We start from the raw sequence: 22,962 nt of genomic DNA, 5'->3' as shown, positions 1-22,962 counted from the left end.
CAGCAGATTTTATTGCACGTTGCTCACAGCCGTAGTACAATTCTCGGGGAGACGACGGATGGTACAAGGGGGGTACCACAGAGAGGCGACACTTGTGTTTCGCACTTAGTAGTGCTTCAACGGGCCTAACTCTTTACCGGAGCATGTCATCTTCTTATACAGGTGATTTTAGTAATTGGACCAATCACCATCTAACACACCTTGTGACGTTAAAAGAAGGGGAGGAGGTTGCTTAGTTAAGCTTGTTCCTACTTAGATCTAACTCACCTGTATAAGAAGATGACATGTAAAAAAAAATTGCAACCTTAAGCACAAACTTACACCTGCCATTTCTTTTAATATATCTGTAAATACTTACACATCACATAAAGTAACAATCCTGGAACATCTTTCCTTGAACTCTGCATCATACAGTTATTTTGTTAATTCTTCTGGAAACCTATACATAAGTTAACCACTGAGAATGGTTGTCCATTTACTCATACACAGAACTGTTACCTATAAAATAAAGAAATAAGGAAGAGCACAACACAGACTTGCTCCAGAATTGTGATTTCATAGTAAATACAGGTATTTTCTCAGGCAGACAGGTCAGGAGAGGTCACATGTCCTCTTTAGGGGATTTCATTTTGTAATGTAGTGGGATATAGCTGTAAAAATGTTAGTTTTGAATAAAATATACACATATAAAAGCATGCTAATAATAAAATAGAACAAAGTAATTTTGCTTTTTTATTTGATAAACTTTTATTTTGTGAGTTTAACAAATAATGAAATGTTGCTGTAAATGTACATTTTATTTACTTTTTAAACATACATATGCTGAAAGCAGGACTCTGTTATTTATGAGATGATATCTGCATTTGAACAACCATCAATGATATTTATATGTTTATCAACCGTATATTCTGTGCCCTGTAGGGAGTAGGAAAGGTGACTGGAGTGGGAAAGTAGAAATGGTGCTTTGGACTGAGAAAGATTGATAAATACTGTAACTTAACCCAAGCCTGGCTACATGGAGAAGTACATGGGCTGTGTTAATAAAGAGATTTCATTGTATATGTTGCAGTAGTGAATGTTGTGATCTACATTATCTTCATTTATGAGCACAATTGTGGTGCAGTTTAGTAATGTTCTGTAGGAAATAAAACATATACAGCAGCACGGATATTAGTCTTTTTCAGTGAGTTCATTACATGTAAGGAGAACCAATTTAAATTAAAGGCTGTGGACTATGAGTGATTTATTGAACAAATGAGTGACTCTTTTTCTCTTTTATAGACAAAAAATTTGGAATAAAAGCACGAGTCAGTGGAGCACTGAATATATCTCTCAACTTGGTCAAACAAAACTTGCAATGTCCAAAGCTGTTACTTCCATGTCTTCAAGTTATACGTGTGTACTGTATGAACTGTAAGTACTGACAGTCCAGAGCGAAGTGTATCACCATATTAAATAAAAATTTCTTATTGAAGACATAACAAAAACTCTTACTGGAGTGCTCTGTAACCAGCATACAAAGTTTTATTAAAGAGAAGTTTTATTCTTCCCCAGGTGGCTGATCACTACCTCCCATGGATCATCTGTCTTTACTGTCTGTTAACATGACTATTCCTTGCTCCTTCCACCAGATGTTCACTGATCATAAACTCAAAGCGTCAATTTCATTTCAATAAGCTATAGTCATGTTGTCCAGACATGTCAAAAGTTATAATCTTGTGAAGTACGCTGCAGTGTTCTTATGTCCCTGGACAGCCGCTCTTTCTGACCATTTCACTCCATAGGCTTTTGTAGTAAAAGGGTCTGGTTTGAGTGTAATCTGGGATATAAGGTGAATGCTGCTAAAAAATTTCACCTGACTGTAAAATTTTGACTTGTTGTCCAGACATGTCAAAAGTTAAGATTGCGAAGGGTCTTACTCCTGAGACCCGCAGCAATCCCTAGTTATAGCCCTGTGAAGTTTGCAGCAGTGCTTATCATACCCCAGACGGCTGCTAGATCCAACCTTTTCACTCCATAGACTAATGCAGTAAAAGCGTCAGGTTTGATAACATGTCAAAATGTTTTTCAAATGATGGTGATTTTTGAAAGTCCCCCTCATGCCATCAAAAAACAACTCTGATTGATAAAAGCGTTGACTTCACAAGAGGGCCAACAGTGTTAGCATCAGAACAGTTAGCATCAGATACTTAAGTCTTATTTTTAAGTCGACCCTGTCACATATTAAAACTTTTGAAATGTGATGGAGCACCTAGAATAGTAACATTTGTAATATACATAGTTTAGCAATGTATGTTTTTAAATAAATACTTGTCTTAAATATTTGGCTGCTATGGGTCCTCATTTCTTCTGAACACTGTCCTGTCCTGCTCAAACTGCTCTGTGTCTTGGCTGTACAGTGTGTCAAGACACAAAGTTGGACGTGTGGGCGGGACATGCAAGACAAGCAATATATTACAATGTTTTTTTCCCTGTAATTTTCATCATAGGTATACCTCAACTATGAGAGACATAATGAGAAAACAAATCCATAAAATCACATTGTCTGATTTTTAAAGAATTTATTTGTAAATTATGGTGGAAAATAAGGTATAACAAATTACAAAAGTTCAGCTCAATACTTATATACCCTTTGTTGGCAATAACGGATCATACGTTTTCGGTAAGTCTTACAAAGGTTTTCACGCATGGTGACTGGTATTTTGGCTCATTCCTCTATGCAGATCTCCTCTAGAGCAGTGATGTTTTGTAGCTGTCGCTGGGCAACACTGACTTTCAACTGCCTCCAAACGCTTCCTAAGGGCTTGAGATCTGGAGACTGGCTAGGCCACGCCAGGAACTTGAATTCGTGCTAGCCACTCCTTCATTGCCCGAGCGGTGTGTTTGGGATCAGCCTCGTTTCATCTTCAATGCCCTTGCTGATGGAAGGAGGTGTGCACTCAAAATCTCTCAATACATGGCCCCATTCATTCTTTCCTTTTACACGGATCAGTCGTCCTGGTCCCTTAGCAAAAAACAGCCCCAAAGCATGATGTTTCCACTCCCATGCTTCACAGTAGATATGGTGTTCCTTGGGTGCAACTCAGCATTCTTTCTCCCCCAAACACAACGAGTTGAGTTTTTACCAAAAAGTTCTACTTTGGTTTCATCTGACCATATGACATTCTCCCAATACTCTTCTGGATCATCCAAATGCTCTCTAGCAAACTTCAGATGGGCTCGGACATGTACTGACTTAAGCAGGGGGACACGTCTGGCACTGCATGATTTTAGTCCATGGTGGCATAGTGTGTTACTGATGGTAGTCTTTGTTACTTTGGTCCCAGCTCTCTGCAGGTCATTCACTAGTTCCCCCCGTGTTGTTCTGGGATTTATGCTCACCATTCTTGGGATCATTTTGACACCACGGGATGAGATCTTACATGGAGCCCCGGATCGAGGGAGATTATCAATGGTCATGTATGTCTTCTATTTTCTAATAATTGCTTCCACAGTTGATTTCTTCACACCAAGCTGCTTGCCTATTGCAGAATCAGTCTTCCCAGTCTGGTGCAGGTCTGCAATTTTGTTTCTGATGTCCTTCGACAGCTCTTTGGTCTTGGCCATAGTGGAGTTTGGAGTGTGATTGTCTGAGGTTGTGGACAGGTGTCTTTTTATACTGATAAGTTCAAACAGGTGCCATGAATACAGGTAACGAGGGGAGGACAGAGGAGACTCTTAAAGAAGAAGTTACAGGTCGGTGAGAGTCAGAAATCTTGCTTGTTTGTAGGTGACAAAATATTTATTTTCCACCATAATTTGCTAATAAATTCTTTAAAAATCAGACAATGTGATTTTATGGATTTTGCTCCCTATTATGTCTCTCATAGTTGAGGTATACCCATGATGAAAATTACAGGCCTCTCTCATCTTTTTAAGTGGGAGAACTTGCACTGATTATATACTTTTTTGCCCCACTGTACCTGCCACTACTCCCCCGGTGCCACCAATAACCCGCTCCGGCCTCCACCACGATCCTCTGGTTGGCGGTGGTAGGAGAGTAATACTGCATTCAGTCAATCACCAGCCGCAGTGAAGTCCCGCCTTGGCCGGCGATAGGCTGAGCGGCAGTGTGACGTTTTCACCCCGGCACCAGGAAAGACCAATGACGGGGCCCGAAAATGTCGCACTGCCACTGAGCCTATCGCTGGATAATGCGGGAATTCGCTGCGGCTCATGATTGGCTGAATTTAGTATGACTTGCCGACCACCAGCAACCAGGAAGAGGATCGCGGTGGAGGCCAAAGCGGGTTCCCGGAGGCACTGGGGGTGCGGCGGTAGGTATGTATCCTTTTTTTTTTTTTCCATTATTGTTATATATATTTTTTAAATCATTCTGCCACTGTTCATTTTTATGAAAAATGACTTTATTGGAGCACTGTTATTTTTCTAAATGACTTTGTTTTTGAATTTGGTGCCGGAATAGCGCCCCTTTCCCCTGCTTTTTCACCCCTTTATAACTCTGCATTAGGAGACGGAGCTTCCCGCTCCGGCTCCATAGCACCCATGTCCAGTGTGAGATTCAGTGCAATGTGTTTCTACAGCACTGGGTCATGCGAGGGAGACAGGTGCTATAGAGATGGAGTAGGAAGCTCTGTCTCTTAGTTCACAGTTATAAGCAATGTAAAGTTCTTTGATTCGTTTGACAATTTCGAATTGTTTGGGATACGCAGTTTCTATGTACCATGGAACATCTTGAGCCATCTTCTAAAGCTCAGGTATGATGAATTCACTTTGATTTGGTCATACTTGATCATCTCTTCTTCTGAGATGATGGCTCAGAAGAAGACAGGAGTAGCTGAAGATTGGGCCATCAGAGGAGGTCTCACTTTGAACTGTGAACAGGCGTTTTTTTTTTCTTAACGATTACTATAATGTTTTTTCATTTTTTAAATTTACTTTATTCCAAAATACTTTTAATTTCACTGAGAAATAAATGCTCCCAGAAGTGTCTGTAGCCTTTTAATCTTGTAGCTTGGACTTGTTTTTTCAATACATTCAACAGATGCTTAGTCGGAGTGAGATCGGGGTAATTTCGAGGCCAATTCAAGTGCCGTCTGCATGTGTCTAAGGGGGTGTTGGGGGTCTGGCATGTTGACTAGCTGTATGTTCTTCTCTACTAACCTTTTAGCTTTAGCTTAGGATATATATATATATATATATATATATATATATATATATATATATACTATATGACCATATTATTGTATGTGTTTTGTTAATTTGAAATTTTTTATTTTTTTGCCCTTAAGCTGTAAATGCTGTATACCTGGGCAAAAATGGAGCAGTGGAACTTCTTTTCAAGATCATAGGACCATTCAGTAAAAAAAACACCAGCCTTATGAAGTAAGTTTATCTATATTTTAAGTCACCACTTTTTGCATACAAAAAAAAGTTGCAGGTTTTAAAAACTGTGGCAAAATTCTTCAGCCAGGTTCATATATTGAATTGTTTATTGGGACTTTATGCAAATTTGGCAGTACAATTTATTACTAAGGCAGGTCCAATGGAAATTTCATTGCTAGAAAAACATAGCAGACAAAAGTTCTTTAATCTTTCACCATTAATCTTTTTAATCTTTCACCGTATTACAAAGTTTTACTAATTTCTGAACTCTTTTTCTTTTAATGTACATCTGTTAAACCTCTTGCACTTTGTGCAGTGATGGTCCAATCATATCATGGTTTCATGCGCCACCTAGTGGTAAGATAGAGTCAAAACTTTTTTCATGGCTAGCTAGCGATCATAACTGGTATGTGTATGTGTGTGTGTGTGTATATATATATATATATATATATATATATATATATATATATATATATATATATAAACATTTATCAATTTCTCTAAGATTTTTTTCTATTCTTGTTAAGCAGACAGGCTCTAAATAATTTGCTGTAGACTGTTAGTATATAGGGTCAATACCAACCCATGCCAAGTTGTCCCATGTAGTCTGCATAAGCTCTATGGTTTCAGATAAAACACAGTTTAACTTTAAGAATGCATTTTTCTCATTACTAAAATATACCTTTTTCATTTCATTTAACTTACACTACAACACTTCTCTGCTTTTTTTTTACCTTGGAAAATGGGATTTGACAAATAGTTTAGATTTACATATCATTCAAGTTGTGTGGAAAGCTTGGCGACAACCTATGGTTACTATGATGACAGCAATTAGTACCGTAGTTGTAACACTTAGAAAACTTCATTCAGAAAAAATTCAAGGGGTTAGCCAGAATAAGAAAAATAGAGCTGATTTCCTCAAAAAATTTGCACCACACCTGTCCTAACGTTATGTGTGGTATTGCAGCTCCGTTCCATTAAAGTGAACATAGAAAAGTTATAGTTTGCTCTGTTTTTCTATTCCTGGATAACACAAGAGAGTAAATTGCGGTTCATCTTTCCTACAATCACCTTTTGCTTTCAGTTATTTACAGTGCAGTGGATACTGTACACTGAGAAGGAGCCATGATAAAGGCTGTAGATATGACTAGTACATCAATAAAACTAATATTGTTGTCTTACTTTTGCAGAGTCACTTTAGATACCCTTGCCTCTTTACTAAAATCAAGTAAGTGCTTACTTTATATAGACTTCATATTTGCCCATGTTTACAAAGTATAATATTTTAGAAATTATTTTAAAAAGCATATAAAGTTTTGTGAATGCTGCCCTATTCTTCCCATCAATTCTACTGGGACTGCCAGTAGATGTCCTAAACGGAGCCACTGGCGGGAGTGTGAATAGAGTTTAATATTTTATCTTTGTTTACATCTTATGGCTGAAAATTCAGTCCTGATTGCGTCGTGAACGGATCATGTTTATGGTTAAAGGGGTTCTGTATGGCATTTATTTAGCATATAAGAGATAAATCGAGAAAAACAATGTGCATTTCGCTACAATATGCCAACCGATATAGGTCAGATAGCAAAAAAGTTTTGATTGCATCAGGTCTCAATCCTGAGACCTGCTGGTTAGAAACCATGAAAGTGAACACCTGTGCATGGCTCACTGCCGGTGTGCCCCTTAGTGATGGTGATGGTGATGCTGATGAAAATGGTGTTTACCTTACTTTTTTTTACTTTTCTAGTTGTCATCTTTCCTGTTATTAAAAATCCAAATATGTGAATGAGGCTTTGAGATGCACTGGTCTTCTTCCTGGCCAGTCCCTTACTTACGCCCCCTAATGAATATTCATATATTCACTTTTATGCACATAGCTGCTACTTGCTGAGACCCCAGGTGACTATCACCTCGCAGGATGTGAGAATTTAAACGGAACATTAAAAAAATTAATTAAGTGTCACGACTTAGGAACCAGCCGTCAAAAAGAACCAGTTCACCATGGGGCTAGGGAATGAGGGAGTGCACCTCATTTTTTTTAGCTTATGTATGGGGCGATGCATAGCTGTAGACCAGTCAGTGCCAGACACCACGAGACACCTTTTGGAGGTCTTATGCAGTCTATGCCTCAACGGTTCACAGCTGGTTTGGCAGGTGGATATATTGTTATGGCTGATTTGTGTATGTAGTGGTAACCAAGACTGTGGGGGAGATGTATCAATCAGCCTGAAACCCTACTTGTCTGGTTTTCCCCATAACAACCAATCACAGCTCAACTTTCATATCTGAACGAGCTCTGGTAAAGTGAAAGTTGAGCTGTGATTGGTGGCTGTGGGATAAATATGGGCTAGTGTGTGTGCTTCTTAACACTTTACTCTCCCACTTAATGTTGCATTGGTCCTAGATATGTGCAGTTTGCATTCTGGGGGATACAGCTGGTTTAACTTGATGACACCTGAGTTTTGTACCCCCCCTCCCCCCCCCCCCCCCCTGCACAAGATTCATATGGACTCCTAGACAACTGTACAACCTGGCATGCTACCTGTACGTCTCCATCACACCCAATGTTAGAGAACAAAGATAAAGTGACCCTTCTTTTTGTATAAAAGTAATTTGAAGTTTGCTATAATACAATTCATGTTTAGATTGGTTAAATTATCACAGTCACAGGTTATCCCATTGTATTAACTGTATCAGAAAATATTTTTCAAGTGCGTACATGAATTCTGTTCAGGATTGTAAAATTATTTAGCGTCATCAGTATTCGCATCTCCCCTATATCCTCTCCCTGTCAGTATTTTTACTTTGCATTCAGATTGATTTTTATTGCACCTTTTAATCTTTAAATGTAGAGACCAATGCCAGAAAAGCATTGGACCGAGGATATGTTCAGGGACTTTTAACAATATATTTGGACTGGCATCGTCATGATACTCGGCACCGGCACATGCTGATCAGAAAAGGCATTCTGCAGTGCCTTAAAAGCATCACAAACATCAAGCTGGGTAGAAAAGCTTTCATAGACGCGAACGGGATGAAGATTTTATATAATACCTCACAAGTAAGTGTGGACACATGTAGTAAAGTTTCTGGTAGAAAACAGCTATATTTTTGTAATGCTTTAACTTTTTAAACTCAATTGTTTGTGTTTTGTATTTATTGTAAAATATAAATGGAATCTTACCAATCTTTATATCTAAATTAATGTGTCTATTTAATCATAAACCATTCCGCCTAAAGAAAGCTTGAGGTTCTCAGGCAGCAGAACTGTAATATGCGATCTCGATAAGGACACATTTGGGCTTTAAGTATCATACCTTTTACAGGATTGCCAAGCTGTGAGAACTTTAGATCCTCTTGTCAATACATCTAGCCTGATCATGAGAAAATGCTTTCCCAAGAATCGTCTTCCTTTGCCAACCATCAAAAGTGCTTTTCAGTTTCAACTGCCTATCATACCCACCAGTGGGCCTGTGGCTCAGATCTACAGCTTGCCTCCTGAAGGTATGTACAAGCACTCTTTCATATTGACTGTTTACTGGAAAGAAGTTTGTATATTACAGAAACCCTATAAAGTACTACTCTCACGTACAGTATCCTGCACATATTCAATGCTGTGTTCAGTCGTTTAGTTTACATTGAAATCTGCAGCTTAAAGGGATATTCAGGTCAAAAACATTTTATCCCCTATCCAAAGGATCTCCCTGCAGCACCCGCATTATATGCGGCTGCTAAATCTCCAGTCCCGCAAACCTCCGGGTTTCCGGGACTTGGGAAGGTGATGTCACACCACGCCCCCTCCATTCATGTCTATGGGAGGGGGCGTGACGGCCATCACGCCCCCTCCCGTAGACATGAATGGAGGGGGCGTGGCGTGACGTCATGTCCCCAGTCCCGGAAACCTGGAGGTTTCCAAAACTGGAGATTCAGCAGCCGTTTTTTGACCAGAATACCCCTTTAAAATCTGCAGCATCAAATATGCACAGGATACTGTTCTTGTGAATTTACCCTTGGGGTACACTCGGGCAAATTTTTCTGCAGATTTTAGCTGATTTTACTGCTAATTCCAGATCTTTGGCGGTCCTATTAATGTCAGTGGGTAGCAAAATCAACAGTGGGAAATCTGCAGCAAAATCCGCTGAACGTTCCCGTAAGGGTATATTTACACTGAGGGATTGGCTCTCAATTCCGCAACAGAATTCCGCTGTGTGAACCCCTAACATTAGTGTCAATGGGTGTTCCGCAGACCCATTCACACTGCGGAATTTCAGCAGCAGAGAATTCATTTGAAATGGCCAAAAGATTTCAGTTGCGGCCACCAAATGGAATTCCTCTTAAATTATTATAAAAATTATTCCTCTTATGTATTTTTAATTGCCATGTCAATAAAGTGATTGTAAAATCCACAACTGCAGATTTTAGAATTGCGAATGCACAATTGCAGATCCGCAACTTTTAATCTGCAGTGAATCTGGTGTGTGCGAATACACCCTTAGGGTACATTCACATGAGAGGATTACCTGCGGAATTTTTGCAGCTTATGTGCTGCAAAAAATCTGCAGCGGATTTTGCTACCGTTGACTTCAATGGGTCTGGAGGAAAATCTGCAAATCTGCTTCTATTGCGGATTTCCTGCTTACTCATTGAATTCAACGGTCTTAAAATCCTTTGAGGATTGTCCGCAGCAAATATGCTGTGAAAATTCCGCAGGTAATCTGTCTGTGTGAACGTACCCTAAGGGTATGGTCCCATGTAGTGTATAGGCAGTGTAATTTGCTGCTGCGTACTCATGGGGAGGAAAATATGCAGCAAAATACACTGCCTATACACTACGTGGGACTGTACTTTTAGGTCTAGTAGTAACCAAAGATTGTTGCGAAAGTGAAGAAACAAAACCTATGACAGTAAAGTTTTATTGAACAGCATTTCACCTACTGGTTTTGTTTACTGTGGCTTTGTTTCTGGATTTACTAACCTAGTTAATCCCAAAAAATTTTAAAAAATCTAATTAATAGAAAGTGTAAATTTAGACAATCTACAACTGCACCAGATTTTGCACAGGCTCATGCTGTTTAATACATTTAAAGTGTTACTGACAATTGCTAGAACAAATGGGGGGCTCACCTGAACACCTCTCAAATGAAAGGGCTCACCTGAACACCTCTCTAGTTTCTACTTGCTACAGAAGTTGGATTCCATAGTATGCCTATGGAGCTTAGCATCTGCAGAGAAGAGCTGGGGGGTAGAAAAGGTGCTCAGCTGAGCACTTTTCCCCTTTTGTTCTAGCAATTCCTGCACCCCGACCCCCACTGATGAAATCCTATAACATGTCAAGTCAGGTGTTTTTATATACATATCTATAATTTACAGTAACACCTCACATCACCCATTAGTTAGTTATACCAAAATTGTGCTTTAAGTTTTTGCTGCACTTTCGGCACATAAAGTAAGCCATGCCTTTTATGGATAAACCTCACCTCTTTTTCAGTAAGCCGCACCTTTACATCAATAAGTCACTCCTAAAATGGGTTTAGCCGGTTGTATTTCACTATTCTTGTCAGCAGACTTTAGTAAATGTGTCATGACTGCTGCTTAACAGAGTTATGCTGCCAAAATTCTAGCAAATTAACATTGTGAAATAACATAAGCCATACGCTGTATATGTCATATTAAAAAATGTAGCATATTATATGTTACCCTTTTAAGCATAAATCTCTTTACATTTAGTGGACGATGTAGTGGATGAGAGTGATGACAATGATGATTCTGAGGCAGACATTGAAGCAGAAGCTGAAAATGAAGATGACAGCGAACAGCTATTTAAGGTTTGTGATAATCTCATAATAGTGTTGACTGAAGAAGACAAAACGTGGATTAATTGCCATAGATGCCACAGATTCTTATAGAAAAAAACATTTTGCCCCTTTTGGAAATCAAGACATACAAAGGTACAGCGGGTCCCAGACACCTTCTAGGGTTGCCTTGTTGTGGCTCATTATAACTCAGAGGTTGTAAATATTCCTAATACGGGCATGTACATGAGGCCTTATGCTATGTCTGCTAGTATTTGGGATGTAAACGATTAGGATGTATCAATTTGTCAGTATGACAGTCTCTTTTCAATTTATCATTTAATTCTGTATTTTTCTTTAAAATATAAAGCTGCTAGATCTTAGAGAAAGCCTTAGAGTTCTCCTTTCACAGGGAAAGCTATAAATCTCTGTGTGAGGTGCTGAAAGAGGAAATTAGTCTCTGTAAGAACTAGCAGCTTTTAGATCATGTTTTATATGACCTCACAAAAAAAAATAGAAAATTAGAAATATTTGTGCTATTCATCTTACCTTCTATAGGGGAATATACAAGACTTCATCCACTATAAAGAACCTTTACCTGTAAAATAATCACCATTAAATACACTGCCCCCATTATTATGGACGCCCATCTATTAGTACATTGGCCTTCAGAACCGCAGCAATTCATAGTGGTATAGATTCCATTAGGGGATGAAATGTTGGATTCACATCTGGGGACTATAAAGGAATACAAGGATAACTCACTGTTGTGTCCCTAAATCCATGACTATGTAATCATTGTGCCATGGTTTATTGTCCTGCTGAAAGTGTCCATGTGCCATAGGGTAAATATCTGCCATGAATGGCACTGATTAAAAGTTAAGACTTTAAATCCACCTTTATTATTATTATTTAAAAAAAATTATCGATAGGTTTTGTTTTTTTGATACCCCTAACAAAAATTACAAGCACATACTTAATTGGCTGCCATCAATATTGACCATACACACACACACACACACACACACACACACACACATATATATATATATATATATATATATATATATATATATATGTATATGTGTATATAAATATAGGGTAGCGGTGTCTGGGTAAGACAATTATTACTTTGTAAATTGCAAGTATAAAAATATAGCATTATATGCATATGGCTATTGGTGCACTGTAGGATAACCTTCTATTACTATAGGTGTACTTATAAATGACCTGTATAGCCATATGATTATAATATAAGTCCCTGAGGAGGAAATGTCTGATTAGTAGTTGGAGGTAAACGATATGCTTTTTATCACTTATTCTTTTCTTGCACTTTAATCATAATTAATCTATTTACTCTGTGTCTTCTGGCTCCGCATTATATGGGAATTCCTGCCTTCAATATTTTATATAAGGTGTTAATATATTTTTATTGGAATAAAGTTGATATTTGTATGGAATCGTAAACTCTATACAATATATCTGTGTGTCTAAGTTCACAGTTATGCAAAAGATTGGATACATAAAATACTGTAAGATAGCCACACTTTAAGTTTTGTCTATACAGTTAAAACTCCATGCAGGACACACAGGATATATACGGTATGTTTGTAATTTGTGTCATCAATAATGATGGCAGCTGATTAGGGATGTGTTTGTAATTTTTGTTAGGTTTTCTTCTATTTTGATACCCCTATCAATAACCATTTAAAAAAAATAATAATAATAATGGAGGTGGATTTTGAAGGAAAAGTATTAAGTACAAAACTTCAAAATGTATTAGTTTTAGATTGCAGGGAGTCTGACCACTGGGACCCTCCTGTAATCTCCTGGCTCTCCCCAGGAACAGAGCGTGTCAACCCCATCCATATATATCTATGCAAGAGCCAAAGATAGCCGAATGGCTCTCCCATAGAGATATACGGAGAGGGCATGTTGGCCACTGCTCCTTGCAGGGGTCGACACACCACTTTCCCAGAGAGAGCCGGGGCCCCATACAGGAGATCGCAGGGGTCCCAGCGGTCTGATCCCCTGCGATCTAAAACTTAAATAAGTCTAAATACGTTTTTATACATGAAATATGTCATTTGAGTCTCAATTTTTATAATCAGGGCCATAAATAAATTGAGACTAACAGTATGTATGTACTCTGTAGTGTGTATAATCACAATTCAGTGCAATATAAATATCTGCCATAAAGGAATAATCTTGATCAGCCACCATGTTTAGATAAGCCCTGCTGTCCAAAACTTACACCCACGGGTATTAGAGGACCCAGAGTGTGCATAAAAGCATTCTCTACACCATTATACCACCTCCAAATGCTTGAACTGCAGACACCTTACAGGAAGGAGACTCCATTTACACTGCTTGTGCCGAATTCTGATCCTCCCATTACCAGTGAGCAGAACAAAAATCTGGATTCATCTGACCAGGCAGTGTTTTCCACGCTCAGCGATCATTTTTCTATGCTCTTTTGCCCACTGTTGAACAAGGTTGGCAGTTTTAGAAATCCCAGCCCCAGCTAGTCTAGCACTGATGGCCAGGCCTCATTCAAAGTCACTCTGATCACTTAATTTTCCCATTTGATGATTTGGATCCACAGATGACTTCACTTGTCTTATATTCACACAGAGAAGCTCCTATTGTGAAAGGACAGGTGTCTCTAGTAAAGAGGCCTTTCAGGGTATGACTTATTGAGTTCTACTCTTCTGACAAGTTATTAATAAAATCAATTTTCCTTTTTTAGTATCTGCTTATGGGGAAGCTGGATAATGCTTCTGCTGCACCTCCCACAGTCAGTTATCACCCCAAGCTCTTAGAGTGGAAACTTTATGCTTATTCAGTACCACTACATAACTAGGCAGCTTGTCCAACCCTATAAAAATCAGAAACCATTAAAAGCTGTTTATGGTCACACATGGTCATTTGTTTACTGTAACCCTATCGTTTTTCTCAGAATGATGATATAGAGACGGATATTAGTAAGCTCAAACCTGCACAAGAACTGGAAAGGCCATTAGAAGATCTAAAAATGTATGAACGATTTTTTCCAGAGCTTTCTGATGATTTTCAGGTAAGGAAAACCTATGAGGATCACGTGACCATATCTGGCACTCCTTCATGTGCCCGCTATAAAACCGGGACCTTGTGTGAAGGGATTTTTTTAGAATGTGTGTTTATAGATTGGGGGGTTCAATATGTTTTTATTTAAAAAAAAAAATCATAAGCTCTTACAAAAAAAATAAAAATAATCAGCAATTAAATTGACTTATTATAAAACTTTAAGATTTTCCATCAAACAACCCCTTTAAAAAGAAACAAATGATTCCTAATCTGCAAAATCAACCGATATGTGGATTAAAGGCCTTAAAGTGTACCTGTTGTCAACAAAAACTTTTTATATGATATAGATAATGCCATTATATATATATATATATATATATATATCCCCTTAAGGACCAGGCATGTACTCATATGTCCGTGGGAATTTGGCATCCCGCCGCGCAACGGGCGGGTTGCGACACGGACGCCTGCTGAAATCGTTCAGCAGGCGCCCGAGGCAAACACCGAGGGGGGGCCTGAGAGGAAAAAACTATCTCAGAATCAGAATATTTGGTAAAAGCGTTTTAGAGATATTAATTCTTAAAGTGACAGTGGTTATATATATATATATATATATATATATATATATATATATATATTAAAAAATGTGTATATCTTTGTCCCTGCTGCTATTGCCTGTGTGTCTCTATGAGGAGTCCAAATACAGGAAGTGAGGGTGGACAAGTAGGGCTCTGTGCAGTGAGGAGAAGCAGGGCTCTGTGCAGTGAGGAGAAGCAGGGCTCTGTGCAGTGAGGAGAAGCAGGGCTCTGTGCAGTGAGGAGAAGCAGGGCTCTGTGCAGTGAGGAGAAGCAGGGCTCTGTGCAGTGAGGAGAAGCAGGGCTCTGTGCAGTGAGGAGAAGCAGGGCTCTGTGCAGTGAGGAGAAGCAGGGCTCTGTGCAGTGAGGAGAAGCAGGGCTCTGTGCAGTGAGGAGAAGCAGGGCTCTGTGCAGTGAGGAGAAGCAGGGCTCTGTGCAGTGAGGAGAAGCAGGGCTCTGTGCAGTGAGGAGAAGCAGGGCTCTGTGCAGTGAGGAGAAGCAGGGCTCTGTGCAGTGAGGAGAAGCAGGGCTCTGTGCAGTGAGGAGAAGCAGGACTCTGTGCAGTGAGGAGAAGCAGGGCTCTGTGCAGTGAGGAGAAGCAGGGCTCTGTGCAGTGAGGAGAAGCAGGGTATCTGTGCACTGACGAGAAGCAGGGCTCTGCTCTGAGGAGAAGCAGGGCTCTGTGCACTGAGGAGAAGCAGGGCTCTGTGCACTGAGGAGAAGCAGGGCTCTGTGCACTGAGGAGAAGCAGGGCTCTGTGCCCTTAGCCTCTATGACATGCTCCTGGCTCATATTGCAGAATGATTGACAAGCCCGGAGCCTGCACAAGAGCCCTGCTCTCACTTCCTGTATTTTGTCTCCTCATAGAGACACACAGACAATAGCTGCATGGACAGTATTTTTACACCAAAAAATATACACATTTTTTAACCAATGTATATTACAAATTTAACTTTAACGGTATTATCTACATTGTATAAAATGTACAAAACAGGTACACTGTAAAGGGATTTCTTAATTTTACTTATTGATTGCCTATTTTAAGGATATACCATCAGTATCATATTGGCTGAGCCGTGGCACCCAGATATATACGCAATGTACGTCCGTGATATTGTGATATTTAGCTTGATTGTAAGCAATCATTTCTACCATTGGTATACGATGCACCAAAACATGACAAGTGAAATTTCAAAAATACCTCTGAGAATGGTGTGTTCAGCCCAAAATAATGGTTTGAACGAAAAGTAGCACAAATGTTCCTGTACAGAATAGCCAATGTGCCAAAATCTGAGCACAAAACAATCCATAAACAGTTTCATGTATTCCCCCATTCTGTTTTTTTTATCATGTAATGGCGTTGCAAAAATATTTTTTTCATTCTTTTCTATCTTTATTAAAGGACTTTGACTTGGTGTCAAATGAGCCAGTGCCTGGAGCAAACCGCGGCGTCCCTATTGTTGTTCCAACAGCAGGAGAGGAAACACTATATAAGCCAAGACATATCATGAAGGAGCTATCTAGAAATAGCAGTATTACATTAGAAGACGAATGTAACAAAAGACCAACATTTTTACCTGTGACCAGGAAAGACAATAGGAAAGACCGTAACAACTCCTTCCTACAGACTCAGGGTGAAATTGAAAGGTCCTCGTGCTTCTACTTGAACAATGATGTCGTAAGGGATCTTGACAAACTCTCATTACAGAAGTCTGCATCCAACAACCATTGCAAAAATGGATGTGTCCCCACTAAAGACAAGCCCAATGCCTTATCTCATTCCTGTAGTAAGACTGCTCAGAATATGTCATGTAGTCAAAACTTGTTTGATAAACATTCTGTGAATCTAGGACCTTTATGTTGCTCTGGAGTTTTTCCTGATGATGATGAAGATGCAAGTCCATTGGTTGGACGAGGCTTACAGAGTGTACTAGACAACGAAAGCTTATTGCCCCTCCATGATCCAGACCTTTATATTGAAACTGTAAAAAATACCAAATCAGTTCCTGAATACTCAGAAGTGGCCTATCCAGATTACTTTGGTCACGTACCACCATTTTTTAAAGAGCCTATATTAGAAAGACCATATGGTGTGCAAAGGTGAGTTAATAATGTTAATGGGTTTTCTGCTCTGGGTGAAGAAAACTGAAAATGAAGGTGTACAATATCCCTTATTTCCTCATGCCACTTTTAGGGTAGGGTCACACTTAATGGATCTGCAGCATATTCTACACTGCGGATCCACCGATGACCGTCCCCTTATTGTGTGCCTCTTGCTCTGCCTGCCTTTAGCAGCAATCCGCGGCTGCTACAAGCAGACCCAAAGGGACCTACGAGTCGCCATGTGCAGTGCACTTACAGACATTGCAGTCGCTTCCCCTCCTCCCTGCTAGGCTGAAAGCATCCGCGATGTCTGAGTGCACTGCGCATGTACGCCGTGACTCGCAGATACCTGTGTGTCTGCCTGTGGCAGCTGCGGATTGCTGCTACAAGCAGGAGGCACACAATAGGGGTCGGTCATCGGCCATCATAAAATATGCTGCGGATCCGTTACGTGTGACCCTACCCTTAGAAGGGTCGAGGAAGCTGACATATGAGGAGTAGGCTTGGATCCTGTAGAGCTACTCTAAATTTGACACAACCTAGTTACACATCTTGTCATCATGTGACAGCAGGAGTGCTTAAAAGCAATTCTCTAATTTATTGACATTTATAAGAGGTTATAAAGTAAAAATGTTAACAGTTTCAGCCACTGGGATGTCTCTTCCACTGAACTTGCAGTTTACTGCTCAGTCTATCTCTAGTAGCAGAGACCCCAGTGGCTAAAATCCTGCTGCTGTTGGTTTCCTTTCTGCTCACTTAGCACCTTGCAAACCCATTGCTTCAATACTCCCTTCTCCCATATGCCATCTATAGTCCTGTACTGTAAATCATCCCCTTGCACAGTGCCAGCCTATTCTGTCCTGTGCAGAGAGGAGTAGCATAGCAAAGATTAGGTGCTGTAATGAGATTGGCCAGTGAAGTATGGGAAAGTAAGTATAGGCATGAGTACTAATGGCAATGAAAAATAGATGTGCACCTTAGAAGTGGCTTTCAGGGCCTCAATAACAGCAGTGCGAGTACTTAAATCACCTTGTCACCATTCTAAAGGATTACTGTAACAAAACCATGCCATTCTTTTAAAAGTACAGGTCTACTTTAAGCTGGCCATACACATAAAATAGCTCTGTCGCCGTACAAGTTTGACCGCAATTTATGTTCCTGAGAACAAAAGAATCAGGCTGTTGAAATCCAACATGCCTGGTCCTGCTCACGGATAACTTCAACAATAAATTCCCATGACAACAAAAGGTGCTTCTTGAGGTGATTTAAAAAAAAAATAAAAACACAGGTAAAGCCACACGAATCATTCTACTATTTAACTGATTTGACTCACTCTGCTTTTGTAGGGAAAGGCAACAGGCCAGCATTTACAATCATTCCCCTAAAAAATAATACCCCAAGAATGAGTTGTTCGAATATATAAATAAATATATATGTAAGTGATTACAATAGAAATTATGAGTTTATGTAAATGATCACTCTAGAAATACAAATAGATACGATTATTGGGGAAAACTGTACAATTGAAAGAAGGCTGTAGTACCCTGTTGGGTCCCCTCTAGCCTTGGTGCAAGATAGTTGGCATGGAGACCTACAGGATTCATATGGCTCCTGTGACACATGTACCTACAGATGTTGTAGCTGGGACTGTAGATCATAGGTTGCTAAAGCTGGCTCACCATAAATGCCTGATTGACAATATATCTGGCAACCGGGTAGGCCAAGGAATGTTGGAACTGGTGGAGATATTCTTGGGAAACCTTTGCTGTGTGTGAGTGTGCATTATCCTGCTGAAAAGTGCCAGTGAGAAGTCCTGCCATGACAGGCAACATGTAGCCGCAAGATGTTCTGCACATATTGCTAAGCTGTCAGGGTCTTTTGTATCTTTACTAGAGGTGATGGTTCCCCAGATCATTACACCAACAGTTTGGGGCAGAGAGAAGGTTTTTAAACTGACCAAATTGTCTGTTTTATGATTAAGGTGTCAAGCTGAAACGAGTCAGACCTGTACTGTACTGTTGTTTGTCCTGGATGTGTGTAATGGCTTTTATCATGAATAAATAAAGCAACAAGTTATATACTGAAATCTGCCACAGCTAGACATTCCTTTTGTATCCATTACACAGCAGTTATGGCAGTGTGTCATTTCACAGCAAACAGAGGATTGAAGAGCTCACCATGAGGCCTACATACTCAAAGTGAACTGTTGTCAGTCCAAATCCAAACTTGGATTTGTCACTAAAGACTATTCGCTTCTAGTTCGTAGCAGTCTATATTTCCCGTTCACGACACCACTAAGGCAATGGTTTCTGGCTATCAATAGCAGGGCATTTATTGGGCGCTGTGATAACAACTTTCCTTCTGCTTAGCGCATGGAACTGGTCTGGGCAGAGACATTGGTGTGTAATGATGGTGCCACCTGTGTTTGGATGGTGGACAAGGAAAGTGCTTGTGCGTGTTGGCAAATCAAACAATCCTATCTACTCATGGTCTGTCTGGGGCATCAGAACCTCTTCACAGGGTGCATGCCCTCAAATATCCACTGCTCCCAACACCTCCTAACAGCTTGGTCAGAATGGACTAGATGGTGGGCGAGTCATTGAAATTACCATTTTGCTTCTCTCAGTCCAATGATCGGGCCCTTCTCAACATCTGTCAACTGGGCAAAATGTATTTAAAGGACAACTGCAGCGGCATTACACTTATCCCCTATCCACAGGATAGGGGAAAAGTGTTTGATCGCGGGGGTCTGACCGCTGGGACCCCCCCCTGATCTCCCTAACGGGGCGCCGCCATGAGCGCTCATGGTGACGTAGCGTCGACCTAGAGGTCGACGGTGACACCCCGTCTCCTCCCCGTCCCCATACAGTTCTATGGGGGAGACGGGGAGGCACGAACACTGCCTCCGCGCCTCTCCCATAGAGATGTATGGAGGAGGCGTGCCGGCCGCAACGTCATGCTGCGGCTGGCACGCCCCCTGCACGGGAGAGCCGCGGCCCTGTACAGGAGATCGCTGGGGGCCCCAGCGTTCGGACCCCCCGCGATCAAACACTTATCCCCTATCTTGAGGATAGGGGATAAGTGTTTGTGATGCTGCAGATGTCCTTTAAGTGCATCCTAGAGACAGTCAAGAATCTCTTGTCAAGAAGTACACTACCCAAAAGTAGCCTGTGGGAGATGCCCTTTTACGCCCAGACCCAGTGTCAGACCACACCTGTAATCATTTACAAGTCTTCCTGAAACATAACTGCTTAGTGAGTTTTGCAGCAATCCAGTTACTGTGTATGACCATCTTTAGTTGTCTGCGTGCCTGCAGTGATATGGTGTCTGGTTCCTTGTAAACAGAGCATCTCTAATAAATCCTACACAGTTAAGGGCATATGGAGAAGGTGTGGTTTGAATGCTTCACATCTGTCCTGTTGGAAGTATACAGGCACCATTTATGCTTGTTCTATAATGCTTTTATTGAAATCTATTTACTTTGGCTTTGTTTTATTAATAATGACGTATTTTCCACCATTGTACATGAAATATTAAGAAAAAGTGTACCTGACCTTTACCTTTTTCTTATGTACCACAGGACTAAAATAGCTCAAGACATTGAAAGAATGATTCATTCCAATGACATAATAGACCGGGTTATATATGACCTTGATAATCCCAGGTAAATTTCTGTATTGCAATGAAATCTTGAATCCACATGACAATGTGCAGGTTAAAGGATTTACTGTATGTAGCACCATGAACAATCTAGAAATTGCCGAGACCGTAGGGTCCCCAGTGGCGGGACCACCGCGATCAGACATCTTGTCCCCTATCCTTTGGATAGGGGATAAGATGTCTAGGGGCAGAGTTCCCCTTTAAGAAAGAATAATTTCAGTCAGGAAATTTAGCAAATCTGCTATCTTCTGCTTAGCACAGAATTTAGTATGTAATTGGCGCAGAAATGGCACAGAAATCCTGAGGAGTATAAGGAAATGCTGTGGAGGAATTTCAGCCATACTGAGGTTTGGTCTGTGCAAAAATTATGTGTCAATTCTGCTTAAAACTCATTGTCAGAAAAAAATTAAGTCCTATTGTATATTTATACAGAAGAATGAACATTTTCTCTTCTGTTATAATGCAATTCTGTGAAAATTCCTCAGTGTGTGGCGGAAAGAGCATTAAAGTCAGTGGAGCTTTCATTCAAGGGGGATTTGCCTGCCAATTTCTCAGTGGGAGCATACTCTTAAAGGGAGAAAGCCACGGGAAATTTAGTCCACCCCCCCCCCCCCTTTTTCTTAGAGTGTAGACAGCTCTAAAATACAGCTTGTATTCTGCTGATGAATTTGCAAAGAAATTGGAGTTTGGATTTTATCCCACTCGGCTGTTTATTACAAAAAGACAAAAACATGCTTCTAACAAAAGTATTGTACTAGCAGCTGTTATATGTTACCTACATAAAAAAAAATTGATAAGTGTGTGTGTGTGTGTGTGTGTATATGTATATAATACACACACATTTATCAATTTTTTTTTTAAAGTAGGTAACATGTGTGTATATATATATATATATAACACACACACACATCACAGATTACTTCTTATCCCCAAAGGATAGGGGATAAGATGTATAAAGCCAGAATACCCCTTTAAGTCTAGTGCTAGACTTTTTTATTTCAACATCACTATGTAAGTTTACTTGTCCTTTATTTTATGGTGAGATCTTAGTGTGGTTTTATCAATAGAATATGTAGTCATTTGTTTGTGACAGATTACAGAATTCACCTAATTCCACGTTTTTGGGTTTGAGGATAGATGGTGGAGACTTTGTTCACACACGTCGCATTAATCTTGGTTTTTCCTGGGGAATAACATGTAGCTTGGAGGAAAGATTATTCAGGACTATTGAGGATTAACATCTTCTTTGCTTCTTCTTAATGCAATGCAGCTGTTCCATACCGGATGAGAGTGAAGTCCTCAAGTTCAACTCTAAGTTTGAATCTGGAAACCTGCGGAAGGTTATTCAGATAAGGAAGTAAGGCATCCTCTTGATTCTTCTGCCTCCGGAATCATGTTTAAAAGGAAAAAACCTGCACGTGTGATTTATTTTTCAGACATGAATATGATCTCATCTTGAACTCTGATATAAACAGCAACCATTACCATCAGTGGTTTTACTTTGAAGTAAGCGGAATGAAGACTGGGACTGCTTACCGCCTTAATATCATCAACTGTGAAAAGTCCAACAGTCAGTTTAACTATGGTAAGGCCAAGAATTTACACTATGTTGCACAATTATTAAATGGGCTCTGTCACTATAAAAAAAAAAAAAAATAACTTGATATGTCATAGAGACATATCAAAAGTTTTGATTGGTCGGGGTCTTGGTGTTCAGGCCTCAACTGATCAGTATAACAAGCTGAGAAGAGTCATGTGCCCAGAACCACCTCATAACATTAATCTTTGAGACTGTTCCACTCACGAAATCACATTTGACGTATCCCTAGGACATACAAAAATATTGTGAATCTGACAGTATCAAAAAAGTGCTTCATTTTTGCCTCTTATGGGCTTTTTTTTTTCCTAATAATGAAAGATACACTTTAAGAAGAATCCCCCTTTAATAACTTTTCCCATCTAAACTCCACACATTAGTGCACTTGTAATCTTGGATTTCACCAGAATGTACATTTAGAAAGTGTGGCACTTTCAGAGGTGTCACAAATGTTTCTGACATAAGTTAGAATACTTTCTGTGTAGCCCCATAAAACACAACAAAAATAAAACCTATACTTTCGGATAACAGACCAGATGTAGTCACTAGTAGACCACGTTTTGTCTTTTAAGATCCATTGGTCTGCCACAGTATATGTAAGAATACCCTTTTGAGAGTATTCTAATGTATTACGACAACATGGACCCAAAACATGATGCCTTTGGGGCCTTAACTAATTTCTCAATTATGCAGGACCCCTTTAAAATGGTTGCCATGTTATTATGTGTAAGAAATATGGACATCAAAACAGTGCTAAAAATAAAAAAAATTTTCACTAACATCA

At 39.9% G+C, this 22,962-nt stretch overlaps 1 protein-coding gene across 9 annotated transcripts in view; it reads left to right on the top strand.

Annotated features, from left to right (window-relative positions):
* AGTPBP1 (ATP/GTP binding carboxypeptidase 1) overlaps positions 1-22,962 on the top strand; it is a 184,074-nt gene that overhangs the window by 79,879 nt on the left and 81,233 nt on the right. For all 9 annotated transcript variants that reach the window (XR_008844922.1, XM_056524334.1, XM_056524371.1 and 6 more), the window contains exons 7-17: positions 1,282-1,413; positions 5,292-5,385; positions 6,576-6,613; positions 8,238-8,446; positions 8,712-8,889; positions 11,113-11,210; positions 14,137-14,253; positions 16,221-16,918; positions 20,502-20,585; positions 21,852-21,938; positions 22,018-22,166. Coding sequence is in view for 8 of the 9 variants with exons in the window: in XM_056524334.1 (XP_056380309.1) it covers positions 1,282-1,413; positions 5,292-5,385; positions 6,576-6,613; positions 8,238-8,446; positions 8,712-8,889; positions 11,113-11,210; positions 14,137-14,253; positions 16,221-16,918; positions 20,502-20,585; positions 21,852-21,938; positions 22,018-22,166 (1,884 nt within the window). In the remaining variant the exon portion in view is untranslated. The remainder of the gene's footprint in view (positions 1-1,281; positions 1,414-5,291; positions 5,386-6,575; positions 6,614-8,237; positions 8,447-8,711; positions 8,890-11,112; positions 11,211-14,136; positions 14,254-16,220; positions 16,919-20,501; positions 20,586-21,851; positions 21,939-22,017; positions 22,167-22,962) is intronic.

This window comes from Hyla sarda, chromosome 1 (assembly GCF_029499605.1).
Source record: "Hyla sarda isolate aHylSar1 chromosome 1, aHylSar1.hap1, whole genome shotgun sequence".
NCBI lineage: Eukaryota > Metazoa > Chordata > Amphibia > Anura > Hylidae > Hyla > Hyla sarda.
The sequence above is the reverse complement of the archived record's forward strand: the minus strand, read 5'-3'. Positions and strand labels throughout refer to the sequence as shown.